The 23,744-nt window shown below is 45.5% G+C and overlaps 1 protein-coding gene across 5 annotated transcripts in view; it reads left to right on the top strand.

Annotated features, from left to right (window-relative positions):
- Nos (Nitric oxide synthase) overlaps positions 1–23,744 on the top strand; it is a 444,263-nt gene that overhangs the window by 381,860 nt on the left and 38,659 nt on the right. For all 5 annotated transcript variants that reach the window (XM_075685663.1, XM_075685666.1, XM_075685667.1 and 2 more), the window contains 5 exons: positions 5,802–5,890; positions 7,359–7,503; positions 8,712–8,816; positions 11,906–11,973; positions 22,558–22,671. In XM_075685663.1, the coding sequence (XP_075541778.1) occupies positions 5,802–5,890; positions 7,359–7,503; positions 8,712–8,816; positions 11,906–11,973; positions 22,558–22,671 (521 nt within the window). The remainder of the gene's footprint in view (positions 1–5,801; positions 5,891–7,358; positions 7,504–8,711; positions 8,817–11,905; positions 11,974–22,557; positions 22,672–23,744) is intronic.

The raw sequence follows: 23,744 nt of genomic DNA, 5'->3' as shown, positions 1-23,744 counted from the left end.
GCGGTACGCTATCGCGAGTGCTGTTGCGTTCACTAAACGAGCTTTGTCTTTGAACATGCGACAGATAAAGAAAGGCTGCGTTCTTTTTTCTACGGAAGACAACCTGAGGCCCATTGCCTTGAACGTACACAAGCATCCTTGTTTTCTATGTTGTCGCTGATGGCTTCAGAAGCATTCTCGCTAACTTAAAAAAGAAAATTTGCGTGTAGCCACATGTATCAGCTCAGGGCAGGCGGAAATGTTTCCGTGCCAACTATTTAACCCTTCCTGCTTATTATTCTCTTCTTTTTTTTTCTTTTGGTCCCACACCCAATCTAAGAGTCACAAGAAGCGCTAACTAAGAGGGTTCTCGTGTTTATGCATTATTTCTTTGCCGGCTGTGCCTTCCCTCTAGACCAGCAACGCAACTTCGTCGAAGCGTATCTCGAACACGTTTTATCGGGTCGTCATCATCTCGGCTCCCAACTTTTGCTGCAACGTATTATTAGCGCGAATAGAAATTACAATGCTAGCGGCATCCGAAGCGGGATGCGTGAGTGGCGTGACGGCTTAAGTTGTACGTGTGGCTTTGCATAGATGACCGCCTTCATTATATTCTATAAGCCTCGTTCAACAGCGCCATAAGCGTGCTACAAACCCGACAAAAGATCGTTCTCCCTCACCCTCGTGATTAAGCGCAAGGCGAACGTCGTAAATCCCCCTAATGACCGCCGTGGAGCTAGCTGCAGCCTATTCTCGATGGTAAATGCTCGCGTAAAAGCTTTCCGCAAAAAAAAAAAAAGAAGCTACCGGCGCCTGAAACTTCTTTCGTGAAAATTACATTGCTCGCTAAAATTATTCAGGCTTAAGCCATTTGATGGGGCCACTTCCGTTTAGTTCTTGTGGAAAAAGGGGTATATAATCTCTGTGATCACGCATATGCATGCAAGCATGTTCAAGGAAACACAATCGTATGCGCTTTTCCTTTTCTTTTCGTGACCGAACGAACTAAGTTGTTATAACTTCGCAGTTCGTCACGTGCGAGGTATTCATTTTGAAGGAAAACATGCCTGGGCGCACAACTAACTTGAAGACCTGCTGTGCAGAGAACTTCTCCAAAGGGCATTTGAACTTAGACGAAGCGTAGCCATCAATCAATAGTAAGAAAGAACAAGGAAACGTTTTCCGCGTATAAACAGCGGTTTATGTCTAAATGCAAGCCGGCCAGCTTGTTTGTTTGTATGTTCTTCCTTCTTTTTGTTTTCCCAACAGAGACCGCATAATTTTAACACGGAGCACTAAGATAACTCAGCTGGCCCTGCGACAAACGAAGACACGCTTGAACACGTCCACAGCTTCCCGAATCGGGAGAAAAACTTCGCCCTGTCTACGGCGTATACCTCCAAACAAGTACACACAGGCGCAAGTAGTCACCCGCCCGACAAGCGTCCGATGCCCCCGAAGACGACAAAGCGCTCGAAACAGGACGCTCGCGCATTGAAATGGAACGTGTTCTCATGCAAGAACCTCGATAGCGATACAGAAAAAGAAAACTGCTTCCGTCGAACGGAACACGCTATACCCTTGCATTTCGAACACACAACCGGCATCTGGTTGGTTGTCGGGCGGTTGCATTGCGGCCGGCCTATAGGGAAACACGGTGATTCCCGCACGTTCGCGCTTCGCACACCCCGTTTCCACGCCCCCCGCATCCTCCGCGGTAATGAGGAAACTTCGTGAATGACCAAGGAGGGTCGGCCGAGGAAAGGGCGCTTTGGGGAGCCAGGGTTGACACGCGCTCGGGGGGGGGGGGGGGGGGGTTTATGGAAAGGGCGCGAGACATTCCTTGTTGGGGCACGCTTTGCCCTCGCGTCGACTCCGGAGGTTTCTCGGCCATTTGCATCTGGTAATTTGATTTGCCCCGCGACGCGCCAGGCGCGCCCCTTTGCGTGCCGACATGCGACGACCCGCATGACAGGCAACGGCTGCGCGTGTGTTTCAGTAATGATACGCCCGCGGAAAAAAAAATAAAGAAGAAAAAGCGGTGGCTGTGTGAACGTTCGAGGCCGGTTCGCGCAACGCCGGCTCGTTTGTCGAAAGCTCTCCTGGTTCGGTAATAAAGCGCGCAAGGTTGAAAAGGAGAGGGAATTGGGGCTCACGTATCCTCGTCCATGCACCGTCTATTGAGGCTGAATGCGGGACCCTCCTTTGCGGTAAGCCTCCGTTCCTGGATATGGAAACTCGTTCTCTAATAGACATCCCGCGTTCGTCGCGAAACCCCGTGACTGGGCAATTTGCAAGGAGTTGGACGTTAATCACTGCCAAATTAATCTCGAGGCGCTTTATCCCTGCATGTGGAGCGAACTGCGCTCCACCGATTAGCGGATTAGATCGTTCTCACCGCCGGATGGTCGATCGTCAATCGTGGTCAGGCCAGGTGTCGCAAGACCTTTCCCAAGATGTCTCTTAGGCAGCCTAGCACGTTAATATAACGATCGGCAGCATTGTGGCTACAGGAAGTAGCCTGAACCTCCTCATTGGGCCCATATATATCTTTGTATGTTTTCTTTTTGTTTGTTTGTTTGTTTGTTTGTTTGTTTGTTTGTTTGTTTGTTTGTTTGTTTGTTTGTTTGACAGTGTAACAACTTCATTGCTGTTGATCATGATCGTACGAAGCATGTATTTTGCAACAAGTCTAGGTTGGCATTACTTCAAAAGGGAGTTTGACTCGCTCAGACAAAGAAACAATGAAATCAAGGAGTACTATATGTACTAGTCTTCTCACTTAAAAGGCATGTTCCCATAATGTCCATAAGTTATTTTTGTCTTTTCGACATGTAGAGCAAGCATTACTGCACAGAATAAATTGGCATTCCCTCAAGACGGTCATCCAGCCGCATTGAATTGATGGGCGTTTACGTACCAGAACTGCACAGCGTAAGGGCTTTGACCAACGCAGCAGCGCAGAGTTAATCTTTACTATGCGGAGTTCCTCGACATGCGTCCAGATCGCAGTATACACCCTCGCGTTTCAGAGCCACGGTGTATGACGTTAGTAACTCAAAGTGAAAGGTGTCAGAATTCTTGTCAGTGGCTCAGCTGCTGCAAGTGCCCACCTTCATTCTGAATAGAGAGATATCACAAGCGACAGACGTTCCTACTGAAATAATTGCACGTCAACGACCACATAGCGATCGTAGGTGTGTAATCATGTACTAGCATTAACGAACAATTGAAGGCTTATGCGAAGCTAATTGGCTAGACAGCGGGTAGAATTGTCAAGAGAAATGGTTCTAATTATTTTCCTCACAAGATGTTAAATAAAAATGAGTTGTAACCATTCGCCACACTTAAGATTCAATCTCCTAAATTGAAAGCTCCCGACCAAATTCGTCTCAAATTTTCAGTCCTTTCTCGCTCTTTCTTTTTTCTTTTCACTGGATTTCGAAAAAAAAAACAATGTGCCCTAAATGAAGAGTTCGCGGTTACGGATGAAGCCATTAGTTTAAGAAACATAACACAAGAATGTGTTTTCCTCGCACTAGGACCTTTCCCAAGCATTGCAGAGTTGTGTGCGCGCAATTTCTTTTGGTCCAACCGACTCATTGATGCTTATTAACCCAAATTCCGCATGCACGCGGCAACCCAGAGTCAAGTGTACTGCACCAGAGAACTCACTTTTCGACGCCACACCTCAAGCACATATATTCGGCTACCTATGTACGAACTCCGCCTCCTCCTCATTCATTCATTCACAAAACTTTATTAGTGTCCTGAAGCCCGGTATTTTCAGACCGAGGCGGGCCGCGTCCACGTCGGCACCGCCAGGCCGAGCCTTATGGCGTCATCATGGACCCTCTGGACAGCCCGTAGCTGATCTTGATATGAAGAGCTTGTTATCAACTTGTGCCAGTAAAGCCATTTTTCTTCGGGGTCGGCGAGAGTCGCGGGACAGCCCGCCAGCATGTGTCTGATGTCAATGATGCCATCGCACACGTTACATTCTTTCCTAATTTCTCTTTCGGGGTGAATTTTATTTATGAAATACGGAGTGGGGTACGTCCCGGTTTGCAGTAAACGTAGCGTCACTGCCTGAGCCCTGTTCAATTTTACGTGTGGCAGAGGGAATTGCCTACGCCCCAAGTAGTAATATTTAGTGATGTCGTTGTAAGTTAGTAACTGATCTTTATGTTCCCCGGAATGGTAGTGGGCGGCGGTTCGGTTCTGACCGGCACGGCAAGCAAGTCCTCGTGCCAGGTCGTTCGTCACCTCGTTGAGGTTGGGCCGAGTCTCGTCCACTTGTCCCATATGTGCAGGAAACCATCGGATTTCTGTTTTGATAGTTTCGACCTTGTCGATAATTTTAGCCGCAGTCCCAGCTACATAGCCTTTGTCAAAGCTCTTAATTGCTGCTTTGGAATCGCTATAGATGAAAGACCATTTACGGTTCCTGATGGCTAGAGCAATCGCGGCTTGCTCCGCCACCGTGGAATCCTTAGTGAAGATGGTGACGGCGTCCCGTACCTCGCCCCGGCTGTCGACCACCACGGCGGTGTAGGCCTCTTTGCCTTGGACCCAGGCAGCGTCTACAAGGGCCGCCTGTTGTCCTAGCTGTTCAATTTCTTTCAACAAAGCTTTCGCTCTCGCTTTTCTCCTGCTAACGTTGTGTTCCGGGTGCATATTTCTCGGGAGGGGGGTGGTTCTGATCGCGTCTCTATATTGCCCGCTCAATTCTACCTCGGATTCCTTCGGGTTCATCGATCTATTTGCGTCTGTCCCTATCGCTTTGAGTATAAGCCTGCCCGCTCGCGTTTTCGTCAGTCTTTCCTGCTGCGCCATCTGTTGCGCTTCCGCCATCTCTTCTATCGTATTGTGCACGCCTAGGTTCATGAGCTTCACGTTCGAGGTGCTGATGGGTATACCTAGGGTAGCCTTCACTAACTTTCTGATCAGAGTGTTTACACTACGTAATAACTCAGCGATCACACTACTTTTACTCCTTCTTCATTAGTACGATAGCATTCATTGCATTACCCAACGACATAGCTGAACCTGAATGGCTGTCTGGCATGTTATAGGTAGCTGCCGACTCCACGATGACGGTACAAAGTCTCAATTCTTCGACGGTGTTACAGTAAATAATTGCGTCTTGAGTATGGCCAGCCAAAAATGCGCATCCAAACATAGCGCTTCCTCAGTCTGAAAAAGGACACCCGTCTGGTCAACAGGAACGAAGGTGGGGGTCGCGTGCGGCGATGCTTTGAAGACTATAATATGACTATTTCGGTGAAAGCTATCAAAACGCATGAGAACATGCTTTGCCCTCTTGTTCCGTCAAGTCCTAAATGGACTCCACTTTTGGCAGCACGGCCGCAGGGGTGGGCACGCGTCAGTTGTATCTCACATCGCGGTGCTATACAAAAAACCCGTAGCGACACAACCTTCGCAGTAGTTCAGATGGCTGTGACAACATATGAGATTGAATAGCCAGAAAGGCGTCGTGTTTTGACTTAACGAGAACTTATATTCGAATATACAGGCGCGGGTCCCAGCTAACGTTAGCCAAGTTGTTCAATAATAATAATAATAATAATAATAATAATAATAATAATAATAATAATAATAATAATAATAATAATAATAAAAGATTGATAGAACATGGTGCAAGACACGCTTTCAGTACCGCAGGTTTTATAGATGTATCTTTCAACTTCATTTTCTAATGTTGTTTCTATACGTCGAACAGCTTGGTTAACGTTAGCATGGACACATTGATGTCGTGTAGCCATTGCTGCAAAGTTTCTCGCATTCTTTTCCCGCAGACGCCTGCCTGGAAGAGCCACGTGTGGCAGAAGAAGGCGGACGACCAGCGACGGCATTCCAGGAAGTTCCGCTTCAAGGACATTGCCAGGCATGCGCTAACTTTGAGTGCTAAACTGTCACTTTACGTGATTAACGTTTAACTCGTGCTCGTGGGTGGAAAGCTTGGCTTTAAAAGACAACTCGTAGCTGTCACAGCTTAAGTTGCGTTCGTTTGTTACGACGTGTCGTATACCCGTCATCATCATTTCAATGCAGCAGCAACGGCAACAATACCTTAAGCCACTCAATCTAATAAATTTTTTTAGGCCTCGCAAAGAGCCTTCCAGTTATTGCATCAAATTTGAATGCAACGCAGAAGTGATGTAGGTTGTCCGTACGCGGTTACAGTGTTTTCGACTGAGTGAAATCTGAATTCGGGGCGTACGAAACAAAGCATCGCGAAACATCAAGACATGTGGCTGTTCAGTGTGTGTGTGTGTGTGTGTGTGTGTGTGTGTGTGTGTGTGTGTGTGTGTGTGTGTGTGTGTGTGTGTGTGTGTGTGTGTGTGTGTGTGTGTGTGTGTGTGTGTGTGTGTGTGTGTGTGTGTGTGTGTGTGTGTGTGTGTGTGACTAATGATTTTTCTATATGGCGCAACGTGTATTCAAACCTGTACTTATGCTCCATTAATCTGTATCACAGCCTTATGCTTCTTTGTTGGTCAATGGTAACGACGTCCACCAACTAATGACACAGGGTTCATCTGCAGATGCCGTAATTTTACTGGGGCCCTCCCCATGTTTGCTAATATTGTCTCTGTACAAAACGAGTCTCAGCCAGATCAATCAAACCGCATTCACATGCACGTTACGTATAATAAAGCTTGACCTTTCCATTAACTAATCGCATGTTTATTATCCGTGGTGGTATTTCAGTGGCTATGGCGCTGCACTGCTGAAATCGAGGTTGCGGGTTCGATCTCAGCCGCGGCGACAGTGTTTTGATGGTGGTGAAATGCAAAAAAAAACAACGTTTGTGTACTTTAAGTGCAAGGTAAAGAATCCAGGTAGTCAAAATAATCCGCACCCTCTCCACTGCAGCATGTCTCATAATCAGCTCATGGTATAGCACGTAAAGCCCCAGGTCCTTTTCATTATTGTTATTATGTTATTACATGTATTGCCGCATTTACATTTATGTTTGCTGTTTCCGGCGTCATAGAACAATTAAGGGTGGAAACCTCGTCAAGCTACTAATATAGCAGCTTTTTTTTTTCTATACTAGGAATTTTCGTTCTTAAGAAAAAGTGCTCAATAAAATTGAATTCACGCTAATGTCAAGTCGACACTTTAAGGATGCATATCAGGCACTTCGCCCGACTTCCATCGCATCATCTCGCCTCCCTTCCTGCCGCTCGACCTCGTTCAGCGTTTAGCAAGATTATTGCCACGCTAATGTAGAAACCGAACAACTAATGGTTAGGCATCACATTCATGCACGAGGAAAGTGAAGGAAATAATCTGATAATCAGTTACCATCATCATTGCTCAAGGACTCACTGTTATCATTCCACCCACAGCGCCGTGAAGTTCACCTCAGCCATGTATGGCAAAGCCCTGGCAAAACGCGTCAAGGCGAAGATCCTGTACGCCACCGAGACGGGAAAGTCCGAGACCTACGCCCGTGTGCTATGCGACATCTTCCTGCACGGTTTCAACGCGTCGGTAAGACCCCTCAAATAGATCTGTGTGGCTACTTATTCGTACGTGTATATAGGTCGATTTTCTTTGTTGAGTACTCTAATCAAACGACACGTATGCAGCTTTGAGAACGTAATATGAGTAACGGCTACGATTAGTCACTAGAACATCGTTTGCTGCTAAGTTATCTGAATATGATACCCAACAATTGCATTTCTCACATTTATAGCAGGAGAAACGTTAAAAATGTTGGAGGAGAGTCTTTCTTTGCTTAGTGAGAGCAGAACGACTAAAATACTTGAAGGACGAAAACGTTTGATCGTGCCCATGGCATTGCGGAGAAGTTGCGTGGCCAGTAAAAACCACCGAATGATTAGAAATGCCATGGTCTAAGCTTGTGTAAAAGCAATGTCATGGTGTATGAGAAGACTTGTGTGCAAACAGTTCTTGTTGAGGCAAGCGAAAACACGTAAACACTTTAGCAAACTTGTCAGATTGACGCTAGAAGCTAATGCGGTTGTTTTTTATAGCTCCTGCGGTGAACGTCGGCGTCGGTGTAACCGAGTGAACGAGCAAATGATGAAAGAGCGAACGCCGAGCGCAGCGGGGGATGCGAGGAGAAAAGCGGAGGAGAAGGGTATTGCGAAAACGTGAGAAGAAAAGCGTAGTGCGATGACGATGGCTACGAGATGGCGCCAGAGTAGCGCGAGTCGTCTTGGAGGTCCGTCAGCGGCGGCTGCTGTGAATCGCTCCCACGCGTCACTCAAGCGCTGCCTCTCGCGATCTCCAGATTAGCGAGGCAGTCGCCCCACCCTTCGCTCCGATGGCAACGTGCCGCACGAGACATTGTCCGCGCCAGCCAATATATCGCGAAATGAAAACACGTATAGAGCTGCGCTCAGCTTTCGCATTAGGCAGTATCGTAATCATCAGTGATTTTTTTTTATCAAAGCCAATGTGGGAGGCACTAAAGAAACGGGATCTCCGATTGTGTCCAAAAATTCAAGTCGACATTATTTTCTCGAAATAATTTCGATATGATATCTCATGTAACTGGGACGGTGATCCAGCACCTGCATAGTTCTTGACTTCATATTCCGATAACTCCGAATGATTCGGTAATCTCACTAACATCACGTCGTTTCGGGAATATTCTTTGCACTGCTGCACCTTAATTGTTGATGAAGTTCTAAACATTTTGCCTTTACGTGCTTCTTTGCGTCCTCTCCCAGGTCGAGTGCATGGAAGACTACGATTTCGTCAACCTGGAATTCGAGCCTTTGCTGCTTGTCATTTCCAGCACTTTTGGCAATGGCGAACCACCCGAGAACGGAGAGGTATGTCCCCGCTGGACTTTATGGGCAGATATCCGCTTTGGCTGCGCAGTTCTACGGAGCCTGTATGAGACTCGGCACATTTCGAAAGTTTACATTCATTTACGGCGCGAGAATATGGACGCGTCAGCGTGTACAGGAACCCCACGCAAGAATCACGTGACACTACTTGTGCTTCTTTCCTGCACCATATCTTGAAGCTTCGCGTTTGCCAGAAATAAGCACACTAAGCAGCTGCAGCGCCGCCAACGACAGCTAGTGGCACTTAAGTATCCATATATCTATTGATGGCACCAAAACTTTACAAGGCTTTTCATCGCATCTTTCTTTCTTTCTCGTATCTCTTTGATCTTTGTGTTTCCCTTTTCCCTTCGCGAAGCGAGGATAGCCAACCAGACGCTTTTTTGGGTAGCATCCCTGCCTTCATAAATGTTTCGACGAGGGTCATATAGTTGCTATGGCAGGATTTTATGGCGTAATATTGTCTGTTTGTAGGAGGCACACACAGGGACACTGACACGTAAGCGCAAAGCGGATGTAGGTCTTGCGCACTGTCTGTGTCAAGGTCTGTATCCGTTCCATGTTTACTGTTTACGTACCAGCGCAACTCACACCATAAAGTCATCACTGCCTTCTCCCTCTCTTCTATCTCCGCCTCTACCATGCTATTTGCAATGCCGCTTAGAAAAGAGGAAGCAGGCACTGCTCCGTCCAACTTTTGCAATTGCGACGAGGTTACTGAACACGTCTTCTTCCACTGCCCGTATTTTTGGCAATGAGGGACATTCTGCGCGTGCTAAGCCCAACGTTCATTGGGCGACAAGCGACCTGCAGAACAGGAGGTGCTCGAACGTGGGATTACAGCGTTATTCTCACAGAATGCTGCCGGAACCCTTCTATGTTATTTAAGGACCGCCGAACCGTGTGAACACGTTTGAGTGCACCGCGCCCTCTATCGTGAGAGCGCGCGCATCACTAGCTGACACTTTCAGCTCTAATTTCCGTTCTATCCTCTTACCCACTTCGCTTTATGATGTATGAAACCAGCAGGAATCTTGTAAGCATTTCCCCCTGCGTTTCCACTTCATTCTTTTTATCTTTCTGTCACGCCGTTAAGCCGCCGTAGCACAGCGGAATTGCACACTGTTTCTAGTAAATGTGGCATTTGTTCCAGGCGAAGTGTTTGTCAGCGTGGATTGTTTTTATTTTTCTAGCTTTTTAATCAAGACTCAAAAGCCTTCTTGGTACCCTTTGAGTCATGCTTTGCGGATAGAAAGTCCTTTAACCGCGAGCGCCAAGGACAGTAGCCATATTTGATGAGCTGGGTGTAAATACACGTCTTAATTTCCGTTCCTGCATCCACCCTCGTCACTCCTTGCTTCTTTTTTCTACGCTGTCGCTCCGCAGTTAAGCTGAATGGTGACTCCCAATTTGTTTTGACAATGTAGGACATGTAAGCAGGCGCGATTACCTTTAGAATGCAACTTGATGACTCTGCAATGCTCAGTGCCTTAGGCGAATAGTGTCGCAGTGCCTTTTTAACTGGTGTATTGCACTTCTAATCCCCCTTTTTTTTAATTCTGGACCATTGAAAACGGTCTACGCTGGCAACTTGGCTCCCTGAAGCATCATAAAATTGATTGATACATAGCACAGTCAGACTCTTGTGACTCACAGTGAGCCATTAGGAAACTGAAGGGGCAGAAATATGTTACGATAATTCATTTCACTGTAGTAATTTGCGGGTAAAGTCGGCTTTTTCTTTTGCTCAAATTTACCATACCACTATATCTCTGTAGCCATAAGTAACGGCCCGCTCTCTCAGTTTAAAAGACCCCTTTAAGAAAACTAACCGTCCGTAAACCACCCACTCCGTATACGTTCAGCAAATATGAGAAAACAGCACTGGTCATGTAAGCTCGCTGTAGCTCAAAGTTAACAGCACTGAAAGAAGTTCACAAAGCCCCCGATCGTAATTTCTTCGAACAATGATCCCCTTTGAAATCACTTGCCCGTTGAGCTGAGGGTCATTGCCTCGCGTATGCCTGTCGTCCGGCTGTTTGTTTTGGCGCGGCCAGCGTCAACAAAAGCAACGCGAGAGCGAGGGAACAGCGGCAAGAGATAGCCACGGGAAGGGGGATTTCCTGAATGAACGCGGCTCTATACGACGCGGGCCGTTGTCTCGCGTATCTCTTTCTGGGACGGACGACGTCGCTGCAGGAGCAAGGAACGGCCACCATAAAAATGGCACGCCCACTCCTATCCCCGTCGGCTCACGCAAGGACACAGCGCTAGAAAACAAAGGAAAAAAAAAGAGCGTTTCTGAAAGTGCCAAGCATCAAACGGGAAACAATAAAACAGGTAAAAAGCAAAGAAAGGAAGAAAAGAGAACAAGCGAGAGAGTGCAGGAGGGCAAAAGGTGGACGCGCCACGCAACAGAAAATCGACGGCGTCGCTTACATCTGTCCCCGTAGTGCCGTACTACTACCGTACAACTGAGCACCACGGGCTCCTTTATCGATGAGCCATTCGTTCACGAGGTGGGCGGGCGGGGGCGTGTTGTATCGCGGGCGTTCTTCTTTCACCCCCCTTGATAAACGCGCCGGCCGCCACCTTCCTCCGCCGTCGCCTTGCCTCCGAGCCGTGAGCGAACAGAAACAAGCGATGAGCAATAAAAGTCGTTAACGATCAGTCACGTGATCGAAAGCGCGGCACTGCCGCCGCTGCCAGAGACGCGGCAGACGAAGTCAGCGGCGCAGTTCTTCTTGACAATGGCCTCTGTGACCTTCCCTCTCTCCCTCTCGTCGTCAAACTGCCCCTCGGGCACTGCGGGACGCGATCTTCAGTATCTCTTCTTGTAAGGCTTTGTGCCCGTTAGTAGTGTCAATTTCTGTTCTTCTTGTTGTTTTTCTTTTGCTTATCGCTCGTAAGATTACCGTGGTTCCCCTCCCACCCCGCTCTACTATATCTTTTCGAGGATCTTTCGTACAGGCAACAAATGCAAAACGTTTTGGCTAGTTACCTATTTCTTTTTTCCCCCTTCTTCTTCTCGTTATTTCCTCGTGTCCCTCTCCCCCATATCTTTCAAACAGGTCTTCGCTCGAAACCTACAAGTCATGAAGAGCTGCAGCCCCTTCGGACCGGAGGGTACGACTCCGAGGTTTGTACTCCCAATGTCATGGCATCATTCGCCCTTTTTTCTTCTTCTGCTTCTTCTATATACTCGTCTTTCTCGCTTCATCCTGTTCGCTTCTCTATACATTGTCTCCTATTCTCTATTTCCGGTTCCTTCTTGAGTTCTGAAGGCAACAGCCGGCTTTTCTATGTATTTTTTTTTCTTTCGATGGCTCTTGCTTACTTGACTCTCGAGCGAAAAAAGGAAATTGTAGTTGCCTTCTGCTGTGTCCTTCATCCCGAGGCACTCTTCCTAGACGTCATGAATGTTTTAAGAAGCAGCGTGTTTTAAAAAAAATGAGAAGCGAAGCAAATATGAATACCACTCGGAGACTCTTGCACAATCCCAGAAGCACGATTTATTACTTGCTCTTTTCTCATAACTCATTGATGTCATTTCTTTCTTTATTATTATTATTAATCTTGGTGCATTGCTGCGCGTGGCTTGAGCTTGAGCGATTAATATCGTGGGACGTCGCTGGCTGTTCCCTCCTTCTGGGAGTTTATTAGCATTTTTCGACAATTTGCATGAAGAATTGGGGCCTACATGCTACTGCGCGCCTGCGTAGCTCTGTTAGTCGTCGAATTTTTCAGGCCGATATTTCAGAGTAGCGAGAGGCCAGGATAAGATGAAAAGAACATTGGCCCCGTGGGACCATATATTACCAACACTCGCGCATTTCTTCTTATTTTTAAAATTTTATTTGTATGCTTTTCTGAACGCGTCTATTATGCTACTACGAAAGAGTACGCCTAGCGCTGCTTCGAGGAACGTATATACGGCGCTTGCGAACTTACTTGCAACTAACCGTTCGTAGCCTAGTGAAATTAGTTCAGATACTGTTCGGGCACCTTGAAACAAGCTCATCGGTATAATGTCAACCATTTTGATAATTCAGAAATTTGTCAGCGGGGAAACTGCATTCGACTGCACAATATTATTCCGGGAAATCGTTGCATGCTTCTCAAAGCAGAAAATTTGCACAATCGGGGCAAAATATTACCAGTTGCCAAATGTTTCATTGTCAGACCCGTCGTAGCGTACCTCACTAATTTTTAGGTAATCGAGGTGGTGGCCTCGATGCCTTGCATAAGAAGAATGCCAACTGTGTCTCTGCTTACGTCATTCGGATTCAACCGTGTTCAAATAACGCAAATGTAAATAAAAGACGACAAAATAAAGCCACGGTGACATTGAAATACCAGGGTCACAGACAGCAGAGAACTGAACGGTTTCTTTTTTTGAAGCGCTCGAGGTTTCATCATAGCTGTAATCGTATGAAACTGTTTTTTCATTTTAGCAATTAAGACTCCAGTTCTCATTAAGGTGTCAACCCGCGAGCGCGATTACGCTATAGTGTCATCGTAGCATGCAGATGAATCGAGCTCCGTCGTGGAACAGCGCAAAGACTTCACCGTTTAGATAATCGGCTGGCAACTCGTTAACTGGCCACAAAGATCCAAGTTTACTAATTTTCATGTCAGAAGCACAACACGGGTTTCAACGTGTCCCTTAGGGAACTGTCACCGCGCACAGGTAGCCGACGTTGTCCTCAAACAACGTCGTCGTTTTTTTTTTCTTTTTTCTTTTTTTTTTGTCGTAGGCCCCGCGTCAGCACTAGTTAGGTAACATGCTCCGCTCGTTCACCACTGACTGCCGATGAATGGCTAATCCAACTGTTGCAGAACCTGCGCTGCCCGTATTTACGGCGGCGGCCCGCTTTCGATGTGAAGAACGGATTACAACAAAAACCTGCCACAAAAGCAGCTGAGGGTGGTTACCCACATTCCTGCGAAGTTTTCTCAGCATAGCCCTTTACACTAACGCCACGCTTTGTACTAGCTCTACTGGTGCATGAATATGCGCGGCTTTGTGTAAAGAAAAAAAAAGGCTTTATTCTTCACTGACTTTTACGCCCGTGGTAGGCGCACTAACCATTCACACAAAAAAAAAAATGCACGGGAGTTTTGCTTGCATTCTGGATTTCTTAACGATTACTAAAACTCTACGCCTCAAAAAACAGTATTCCCAAGTGTTCGATGTTCAGTGCTGCTCCAGTCTCGTGGTAGGCATAGCTCTCGACCATGCCGAGCGTCTCACATTGTGATGTAGAGCTAAATAGTTATACTAAATGAACAACGTAGAAATAGGAGAATTTGTTTTGGCCTCATTGATTGCTATAGATCAATGATGTAAACGCACTCAGGGGGCAGAAAGTTATGCTCGAAAATAAGTTGATTGATGATGAGGGTGAGCACAGCGTCTGTAGATTTCCAAGATTAGTGCAATGAACAGATGGTGCTCACACCGAATTTGGACACTTTACGGCTACCTTTTTCCCCGGTATAACCGCCGCGTTGCAACTTCTTGCGAGCTTCACATGATTTTTCAGCTTTCAACTAGTATTCATTGAAATCACAATCGAAAAGGTTTAACTATATGCTATATGCAAGTATGATAGATATACAGGGTGCTTTTTTCTTCTTTTTTTTTCTTTAAACAATGCAGTTCTTTTCTTTTTCAAAAAGAAAAGAAAGCTGTAAGCGCATGATCGTGGTGGTTTTTCTTTTTTGTTGTTGTCGATAATGACTTCCTAGGCGACATGTACCTATTAGGCCGCTAATAACGTAAGCTTCAGAAGACTAATCAACAAAGATTCATGGATTAACTTTTTAGCAGTGCCTTAGAGGCAGTTGTTCAAATGACGAATTTGAAGGCAGTCACGCTTTAATGCACTCTCGCGTTTAGAAATCTTTAATGTCGCACCTAAGTCGAGATAGGTATCACCGAATTTCAACGGTAAATCCAGACAACATCGAAACCGAGCCCCACGGGAGCACGCAAAACGCAGCCCTGCCATCATCATAGACCGAAATGCCCCGTGACGAGGGAGTTTCAAACACAACGTGTCGGCCGGTCGCGCCACCTTCTGATACGACATGTTCTAAAAGACATGTTTTTTGCCGCAATTGAACACTCACGAAAGGAAGACACATAAAGACAACACGGCCGCCCGTGTTGTCTTTATGTGTCTTCCTTTCGTGAGTGTTCAATTGCGGCAAAAAACATATGTCTTTTAGCAAGTACCAACTAGGCCAACAAGCAGTTCTGTTACGACATCTTCTGCCTGTCAAGCATGTGCGGCTGTGTGTCGGGTCAGCATGTGTCGCGTCATGCTATCGTTCAAACTTCGCCCCACACTTTTTTACGGGGCGTTGCCAACTGACGCACAACGGGATGCGGACGCGCTCAGACTCGGTATTGCCTGGATTGACCTTGCGAAATTGAAGATAAATATATCGAATTAAGTCCTATTTTCAAGACAAAAGAAAGAAACGGGTGTGCATTAAAATGTTACTGCCTCCAAGGCACTGATACAGAAGTTATTTATTTAATTTGTGTTAATAAATATTCTGAGGCTCACGTTATCAGCTGCAAAGTAGCTCCGCTTCGCCTCGGAACTCGTCTCCAATGACACCACGTTCGCTGCTCTTATTACGTTTTTATAAAAAAATCTCCGTAGCCTAAAAAAGAAAACACCTTGTATAATATTCATACTAAACACCATTTTTTAGCCGCGACACGTAATGACAATATTCTGCACTGGTGAGATCCAGCCAGAACGATGTTACATGGCATGCTCACTCTGAAATTTATGGCAGTGAACTTTCATGAGCTTCGACTTGCGGCACAGACACTGTAACGACATTTAGCGGGTATTAGCTACCTCCTATAGAACAGCCTGAAACCAGGATTAACACCAGAATGAATAGGCGATGCCTATATAATACTACGTGATTCCAAATTTCGTAAGCATTATTTTCCTTCTGTTCTCTTTTTTTTTTCCTACCCAAAGTACCAATAAGAGATTCCAACGATAACGACGGCTCGGCGAAGTACGAGTAGATGACGAAACGCGATAAGAACGGATAAAAAAAAAAAAGATCCTCACACTATCTGGGCCCATGTTTCTCGAGCGTATATCAACCTGTCGCACTAATCTTCTGGCTTTCTCAAGAGCACGTTTTGAGCGCATGTTGTCGGTGTGACGCACGGTGCACGAAGCCAATGCTACCACGCACGCTGCCTGCGTCCTCCTTCGTGCACGTCCTTTCCGTCTCTTCCTGCGCATGCGCGCATTCCCGCAAGCACTGCACGCGATGCCCGCTCCAATCGTTCACTACGATAAGCTTATTTGATTATTATTTTTTGTAACTTCTTAGCCGAGTGTGTTGTTTTCTTTTGTAGTTGACCTTGATGGTGTGTCTGTTTTGTTTCAGATCTTACGTTAGGTAAGGATCGACGTCTTTGATTTCCTGTACGTCCTCTCCTCCTTCTTCTTCCTTTTCTCTCTTTTACTACACTATCTCTTTCTCTCTCTCACTGTTATTCGTGATGTGTTTGCTGTGGTGCACCGTCTGTACTTTCACTCACCGACTCACTCACTCACTCGTTCACTCTGAGTAGAGCAGTTAGTCACCCTCCTCCTTGTGTGTATAGTGTATACGTAGAGCACGAGTAACAACACTCATACGTATGCGCTCGACAGGCGTGCATCGCACAGGTCTTTCACTTACCGCGTAATGCCAAGAATACGCGCCCTGGCCCGTTACCCGCTGACGGCCTTCTGCGGCAAGAAAGCGGGCAAACGGGAACCGACGCTTGGGCTTACGCGGTATCCAAGTTCTATGGAATGCACAGCTGTCGCGCGGCGCTAGTCCTAGCACTGTAGAAGTTAACCGCTAAGCCTTCTTATCAGTGCTGATCAGTCTTTGTCGCTGACGTCAGATACTGTTCGTGTGATTCCTCCGCTAAATGCTTAGCGCGATGTATCGACGACTCCAGTGTAACAGCATAACTGTACGGAGGAGACACAGCTATTCGACTGATGTCAGTGGCGACCAACTGATCGGAACGGGATAAACAAAGGCCTGCACTTTTCTGTGCGTATACACCATGCCGCTACCACCGCGTACAATGTTCGGGTGGCCTATAAAACACCAGCACATGTGCTCGTTGCGGGAATGGCGGTATAGAAACGCAGCGCGCAAGCTGTGAAAGCAACGCGCGCAGCCGTTGACTGTCGGCTGAGCGCACCTTGCTCGAGAAGTGTTTCGCTCGCCAAAGGAAGCTGTGACAAAGTAGAGTTCTCATTCGCAATATTTTGAACACGGTCATACTCTGCGAACACCCCCTTCCTCTCACCTCTTTGCCGCAACAAAAGATGGAAGTGTAAGTGAGATGCAAAATTTTGCGTGGCCCTTTGTGGCGACAACTCTACATTGCGGCCTTATGAAATATTTCACGCAGAACTTCCGAGTGATTGTGCATTTCCAGAATTTTTTTAGCGATCCCGACACTTAAATATACGCGCTGAAAAAGAATACTTAAAATTTCACAATACTTGCGACAGGGGAAATGTGTGTCACACACAGCTCGAGCGCTGCGGTCTATATACACAACGCTTGCGGAAGAACACGGGGTTAGCTCATCTCAGCCTTTAGGGCGGCACTTTGTTCACATGCATGTGAACTAGCTCCTCGATGAGTGAATTCTAGAGTAATGCACCAGTTCCACATTTCGGGCTCCTCCGCCCCGTCGGAAAATTCCCGCAACGAGGATGCTGCACCTCTCCCTAATCCTCGCTTCACAGTAAGTCTGGTGCATTTTATTATTTTATTCAAGTGTTTAAGTAGATATTGGTGCCTGTAAGTCCTGTAGGTCCTTCTAGTCCTGTGCTGTGACACGATTACTGCGCTCGAAATAACGTTCCTTCTTTTGTTGTTTTTGCTTTATTACGGTTGCTTTTTTTTTTTTCTCGAAGTCGAAATTTATCTGCTGACCATGAGCTAGAGTCCGCTTTTGGAAGCTCGCGGCCATCGCGCACGCGTAATTATTATTATAAGTATTAGTTAATGTAGTAGTAGTAGTAGTATTGCCTGCTACGTTGTATATTTTACCGCACCATTAATATTATTTTCATTTACTTTGATATGATGACGCTAGCGAACATTAACGTTAAAATATATGTTACTTTAATCAATTTTGTGTGAGACTAGTTATTGATGCATTCACTTGAGGGAAACGCCCGTAATACATGACATGTAATCATGATCTTTTGCGATCTCTTTCAATTCATGGTGTCATTGCCAAGACCAACACAGGGCGCTTGGCAGTTGAGATTATCGTTGGCAGGCCTTAAGAGGAAGGTTTAGCTTGGGGTCCCTTATCCAAATACGTGGGAAAAGAGAAATCTCTTTTCTCGGCAACCGCTGCACCAAGTTTGGTGAGGTTTGCTGTATTTAAAAGATAAAGTTAAAAACTAGTGCCTGTCAGAAGCGCTTTTTTTATTTAGTGCGCCGATTCTTTTTATAAACATTGGCAAAAACTACAAATTCTGAGAAAACGAAACTATTAAGTTTACAACACTGCGACTCAGTGATAAAATTGATATCGCAGTTCTGTAAATTACGTTCCAATAGTGCATCCAAAGCGGACAAAGTTTATGTATTTTACATCGCTCTGCAATATACCGTTCTTATTTGAGTATGACATTTGCAGTACCTTTGCAAACGTTATAAAAAATTCACCTAAGCTGTAAATTTATATATCAAATTCGTCCGCTTTAGATCTTCTAACTATAGCAGTCTACACAATGGTGATATTTATTTTTGATGCAGACGGACCGACTTGTAACCATTGGGCTTCCATTTTATTTAACCTTACAATTAAAAAAAAACTTGTAATACAATTCACGCCCTAAATCTAAATTTTGATTAACCAGTCACTAGCATTTAACTTTCTCTCGAAAAGGCAACACATTTCAATAAAATCGGCCCAGGGGTTACCTCAGAAAGGCATTTCTGTGCTTTACATGTATTTGAATAGGCGGCATCGGAGTTGGGCTGGAGCTAAAGCTTCCTCTTAAGCTTTATAGCCATCTTCAAGTTTTCTGCGCAAATCTATTTCATTGATTGATTGATTGATTGATTGATTGATTGATTGATTGATTGATTGATTGATTGATTGATTGATTGATTGATTGATTGATTGATTGATTGATTGATTGATTGATCGATCGATCGATCTTGCTTAATGTGCGAATGGTCTAGCAAAGCAGCGACCTCGTAAGATACGGCTTATGTTTGGGAAGCACTGATTGTAACCTGTAATCTGTGCCTTTTGCCATGTAACCTATATTTTTGTACTCACTCGGAAAACGTACACCGCCATTATAATTTTACTCGCCGTCATATGTTATTATATTACACAATGTATAGGGGCCGCTAAAATATGCGGAACAGGTTTCGGCAGCTTGCTAATACAAAAACAAAACTTCTCATAAAGATCAGTTGCTGTGGCCTGAATGACGCTAGGAGAATTAGCGTGGTTCAGAAGTACCATTTTTAATATTACTTTTCACTCATGCTGACTGTCTTCTGGTCCTAAACTCTTAAGTATACATTACTCAGTGGCCAACACATTTCATTTTTGCCTGATGATACTACCCTACTGAAAAAAAAAAAACATATTGCCATGACTCCTGTATCCAATAACTTCATATGACACATGGGAAAAACGGGCTTTTATATAGAATCCCATATATTTGCTGTCGGATTATTGGACATGGAAGTTAAGGGGCATATGGTTCTTTTTAAATAGGGATCTCGAATAACGATCAAAGCGCACTTGCCAAAGGCAATTTAGACATAAAGAAAACTGGGTACTTTATCGCATAGTTAAAATAAACATTCCGCTCAAATAATTTCCCACATACAATATATATATATATATATATATATATATATATATATATATATATATATATATATATATATATATATATATATATATATATATATATATATATATATATATATGCATGCTCATGATATTTCCTTTTTTTTTATTAGTATTAAATTTGGTGAGCACACCATCCCTTTGCTCTTTTTCTTTTGCTTTTCTACAGTGAGTTAGAACCAGGAGACACTCAGCTGTTCGCCGTAAGGTTTATATACCAGTTAGGTATGCGTGCAACACGAGGTGCCCACTGGAAAGCTGGAATATCCCGCAGAGTAAATGCGACAGTCTGTAAGGTGAGAAACCAGAATGTCGCGTGTCCGACTGCTGACGCTATTGTTAATTATCAGGTTACCTGTTACACAGACAACATCACAGGCTTCACTTCTGCAGGTCTGTGTACTGCAGGTCAGGTCACTGGTCGTCATGAAGCCGGTGCATCAGAACAGACGGTTATTGCTGCAAGGCTCCTAGAACGCCAATTCCGAACCCCAATCAGTGTGTTAAAGAACTAGTCAGTGGTCGACCAAGCACTGGATAAAAATTCACCGCCCTCTGATGAAGGGGCACGATGAAGGTGCTCGTTGCGCGCGGCGAACCGGCGTGGGTCATCTACCAGAGAGTCGCAACTTGGAGGCACACGTCTCCAAGCTCCGAGCTGCCTCACGGACGAATATTCCTGAGAGACGTCGCTATCCTATATACACCACCAGAATGTCGAATTTGCAGTTCGCTCGCGAACGCTTCAGTAATATCGTAACATGAATGAGACCGAAGGGTGTTACGTTCTCTTTAGCGCATCGGCATTCATATAAACGAACATGAAATACGTCTAAAGAGTGAGAGTCACCATAGCGAATTGATGTCTGAAAACTAGCTACCATCAGCCCTCCTGTGCACACAGCGTCGAGGAAGGTTGCCAGAGGGTCGGCGTACCTTGGAACCGAACTTCGCGATATTATAACGGTTCAAATTCATATAGATACCTTCAAAAGGCGACGCCAACGACAGAGCACAGACGCTTATCGGATTTATGCTTTCATCACTACCTGAGTTTGCAACAGAAACACCCGGCCACTGTAGCTTGACGTCACGTCTTCGAGCTTGTTGGCCTCGTGTTGTCAAGAAAGTATACCGTTCGCAAGTGCCCCCCCCCCCAACCTTCTCAAAAACTAGTCCCCTTCCCCAATTTGGTCCTTTCTCTTTCGACTTATTTGGTTACACATTACTAGAGTTTAAAGACTGTTTCGTGACAATCTGTAAACTGCGCCACCGCTGACAACAAATGACAAAACGTCTGTAAGCGATGGTGCGCATAGCAAAGTGACGCGATCTTCTGTAGAATGAGATGCAGTAGTGTGTCGCGTTCATCTGTAAACTGCTAACATTTGCCTCGAGAAGCCTGCCTTTTCCGCGAAAGGATGTTCCAAGCAGCCTTGTGCTCCCTTTTTTTTTTTCACCTAATAGAAGGATATGTCAGCGCACAGATACGACGCCTGTTATTCCTGTCGCATGATTCATGAACATGTGGTAAAGTTGCACATGTGGACATACATCGTGCGGAGCAACGAGTACCATTATTTGTGCTCTTTTACCCAGTTTGTGTGGAAGAACGATTGGAACGACGGTTAACGGTGACCCGACGATATTATAATGTTGCAGTAGAAACAACAAAGTGAGACTACGAAAAAAAAGAGAAAACTCTCAAAGCAACAATGTTAGCAAAAACGAGAATATCACATAACATATAAGGCGACAGTACAGATAAACAAGGAACGCTCTTGCGAGCAAAGCGCTTTTTTGCATCCGTACGTAACTCCCAACAGCACCGTTCTCCTAAAAAAAATTATTGGATGCCATCAAAGTACACATTTGCATGGCTCCTATTACTTCGTCGCTCTGGTGAGGTCTGTTCACCTTGGGGCTTCCGCCTCACGTGCGCTGGTAACGATTCTTGGGGGAGAAAAAAAGCACCGCGAAAGTTAGGACTTTGGAGGAGACTGAACGACACGAGTGGGGGGGTCTGACTATCATAGTTATCCATGTATTTATTGAATGAGGACCTTAGACTGCTGCTAGAAGCAAGGCACATCTGCCATTTGGGTGATACACGTGTAGCCAAGCTTCTGCAGCCCTACATGATGACTAATTGTGCCTCCATGACAGTGTTTTGTGATAGCACTGTGTAACAATGATTCATGCGGGGGACGACACGTGGATTATTTTTCTGAGGATTAGCTTTCACCGCCGCCCTCTCACCCCCGCCCCTACTCCCTACTTACCTCCCCCGCCCCCGTCATGAGCACTCATCTATTTCATGTTTCCTATGTCTTTGAATTTCTTCGATAAATCAGTTCATGGTCAGCGCCCCCCCCCCCCTTTCACCCGCTTGTGTCCTTTAGTCTCTTCGTATGCCCATGTACTAACTTTCGCGCTGCTTTTCCCACCATAAATTCATGCCAACTCGCTCAGCTGCCGTTCCGAATACGATTGGAATAGAATGTGTCCAAAACATGGAGGTCATGACGTGTTTCCTGTTCCTGCAGTTGCTTTTTGCGCATGCAGCTAGAAAAAGAGCTTAGCCTTCGAGATCCGTTTTCATTACTCGAGAGGAGCCCTGAATTTGGACACAACCTATTGAGGGTTACGTTGAGATCACGAGAAGCAGCATTGGAAGGCGGGAGGCTGAAAAAATAATAAAGAGAGAGAGAGAGAGAGACAGACGGCTGGTATGAAGCGGCGCTACCTGACTTTGTGCTGCCAACCCAGGACGACGTCAATGTCCTTCGTGCGGAAAAACAGCGTCAATGCCTCCGAGAATGACGTCGGTTCTCCGCCGCCACCCCACGAGGCGTCGGACCTTGGACCCCTCAGCAACGTCAGGTGAGTTTCAGTCTGTCCAACTTCTTTTGTACATGCCTATGTTGAGAATTCACCTTAACTTCTCCCGTGGGACGTTCCCGAAGAGTCGACGGCGCATATAACGGTTGCCGTAAGGGTGGAAGACAAGCACTGTTCCGCTATATTTCATTTCGTTTGCTAAAGATAAACTGAGTTCTCTTATGCACAACCTACACTTTATAACACATCGATGGCAATGTACTGAGGCGCTCTTAGCAGCAAAGGTACCGTGACTTCGTGGTATTGACAGAATGCGAATCCAACAACCTAGGTTTTGTGGAAGACCCCAGGGTACTTGTATGCTTCTTGATGAAGAGCGCTTATTGACTAAAGTCTGCAAAATAATTCTTGAGCAAGTTAAAGAAAGCACGATATCTGTGGGACATCAACATGCAACCATGTCGCATGTCGCATGCGTTAGGCTAACGTTTCAGCCAAGCTAGCAGCTGTGTCCCTGTTGTTACATTTGCACTAATGCTCATGTTGAACGGCAAACCTGGAACAGAGTTAACAGACATCGCTGTTGATAAAAGCTGCAAACCTCCAAATATATAACTGAGGGCGGCGAAAGGCAACCATTTAGGAGGTGAAGCTGTCATATGGTAGATACCCGGTCTCTCAACATAGATTAGAATATCACCAGTACTATATCGCGATTATTGCTTCCCTCTATATTTATTACATCAGTTGGTAACACAAATATATATAATGGGAACACCATGATTTTATAGTGTTCCTACACGCTTTTTACCATGTTTTATCGTGCTTAAACCATACTGTATGCGGCTTGATCTGCCTTATTGCAACAAGGTGTTACGAATCATGTAATAGGATCGTATTGGCTTTGTTAGGGAAGGCGCTAATGCAGTCTTGCCGAGAAATCACTACAAAGAGTCCTTGATGGCACTGAAAATTGCTTTGCTAAAGTGGTTGCTGTGAATAATAATAATAATAATATTTGGGGTTTTACGTGCCAAAACCACTTTCTGATTATGAGGCACGCCGTAGTGGAGGACTCCGGAAATTTTGACCACCTGGGGTTCTTTAACGTGCAC

Source organism: Dermacentor variabilis, chromosome 3, assembly GCF_050947875.1.
Source record: "Dermacentor variabilis isolate Ectoservices chromosome 3, ASM5094787v1, whole genome shotgun sequence".
Lineage (NCBI taxonomy): Eukaryota > Metazoa > Arthropoda > Arachnida > Ixodida > Ixodidae > Dermacentor > Dermacentor variabilis.
This window is presented reverse-complemented; position numbering and strand designations above follow the sequence as displayed.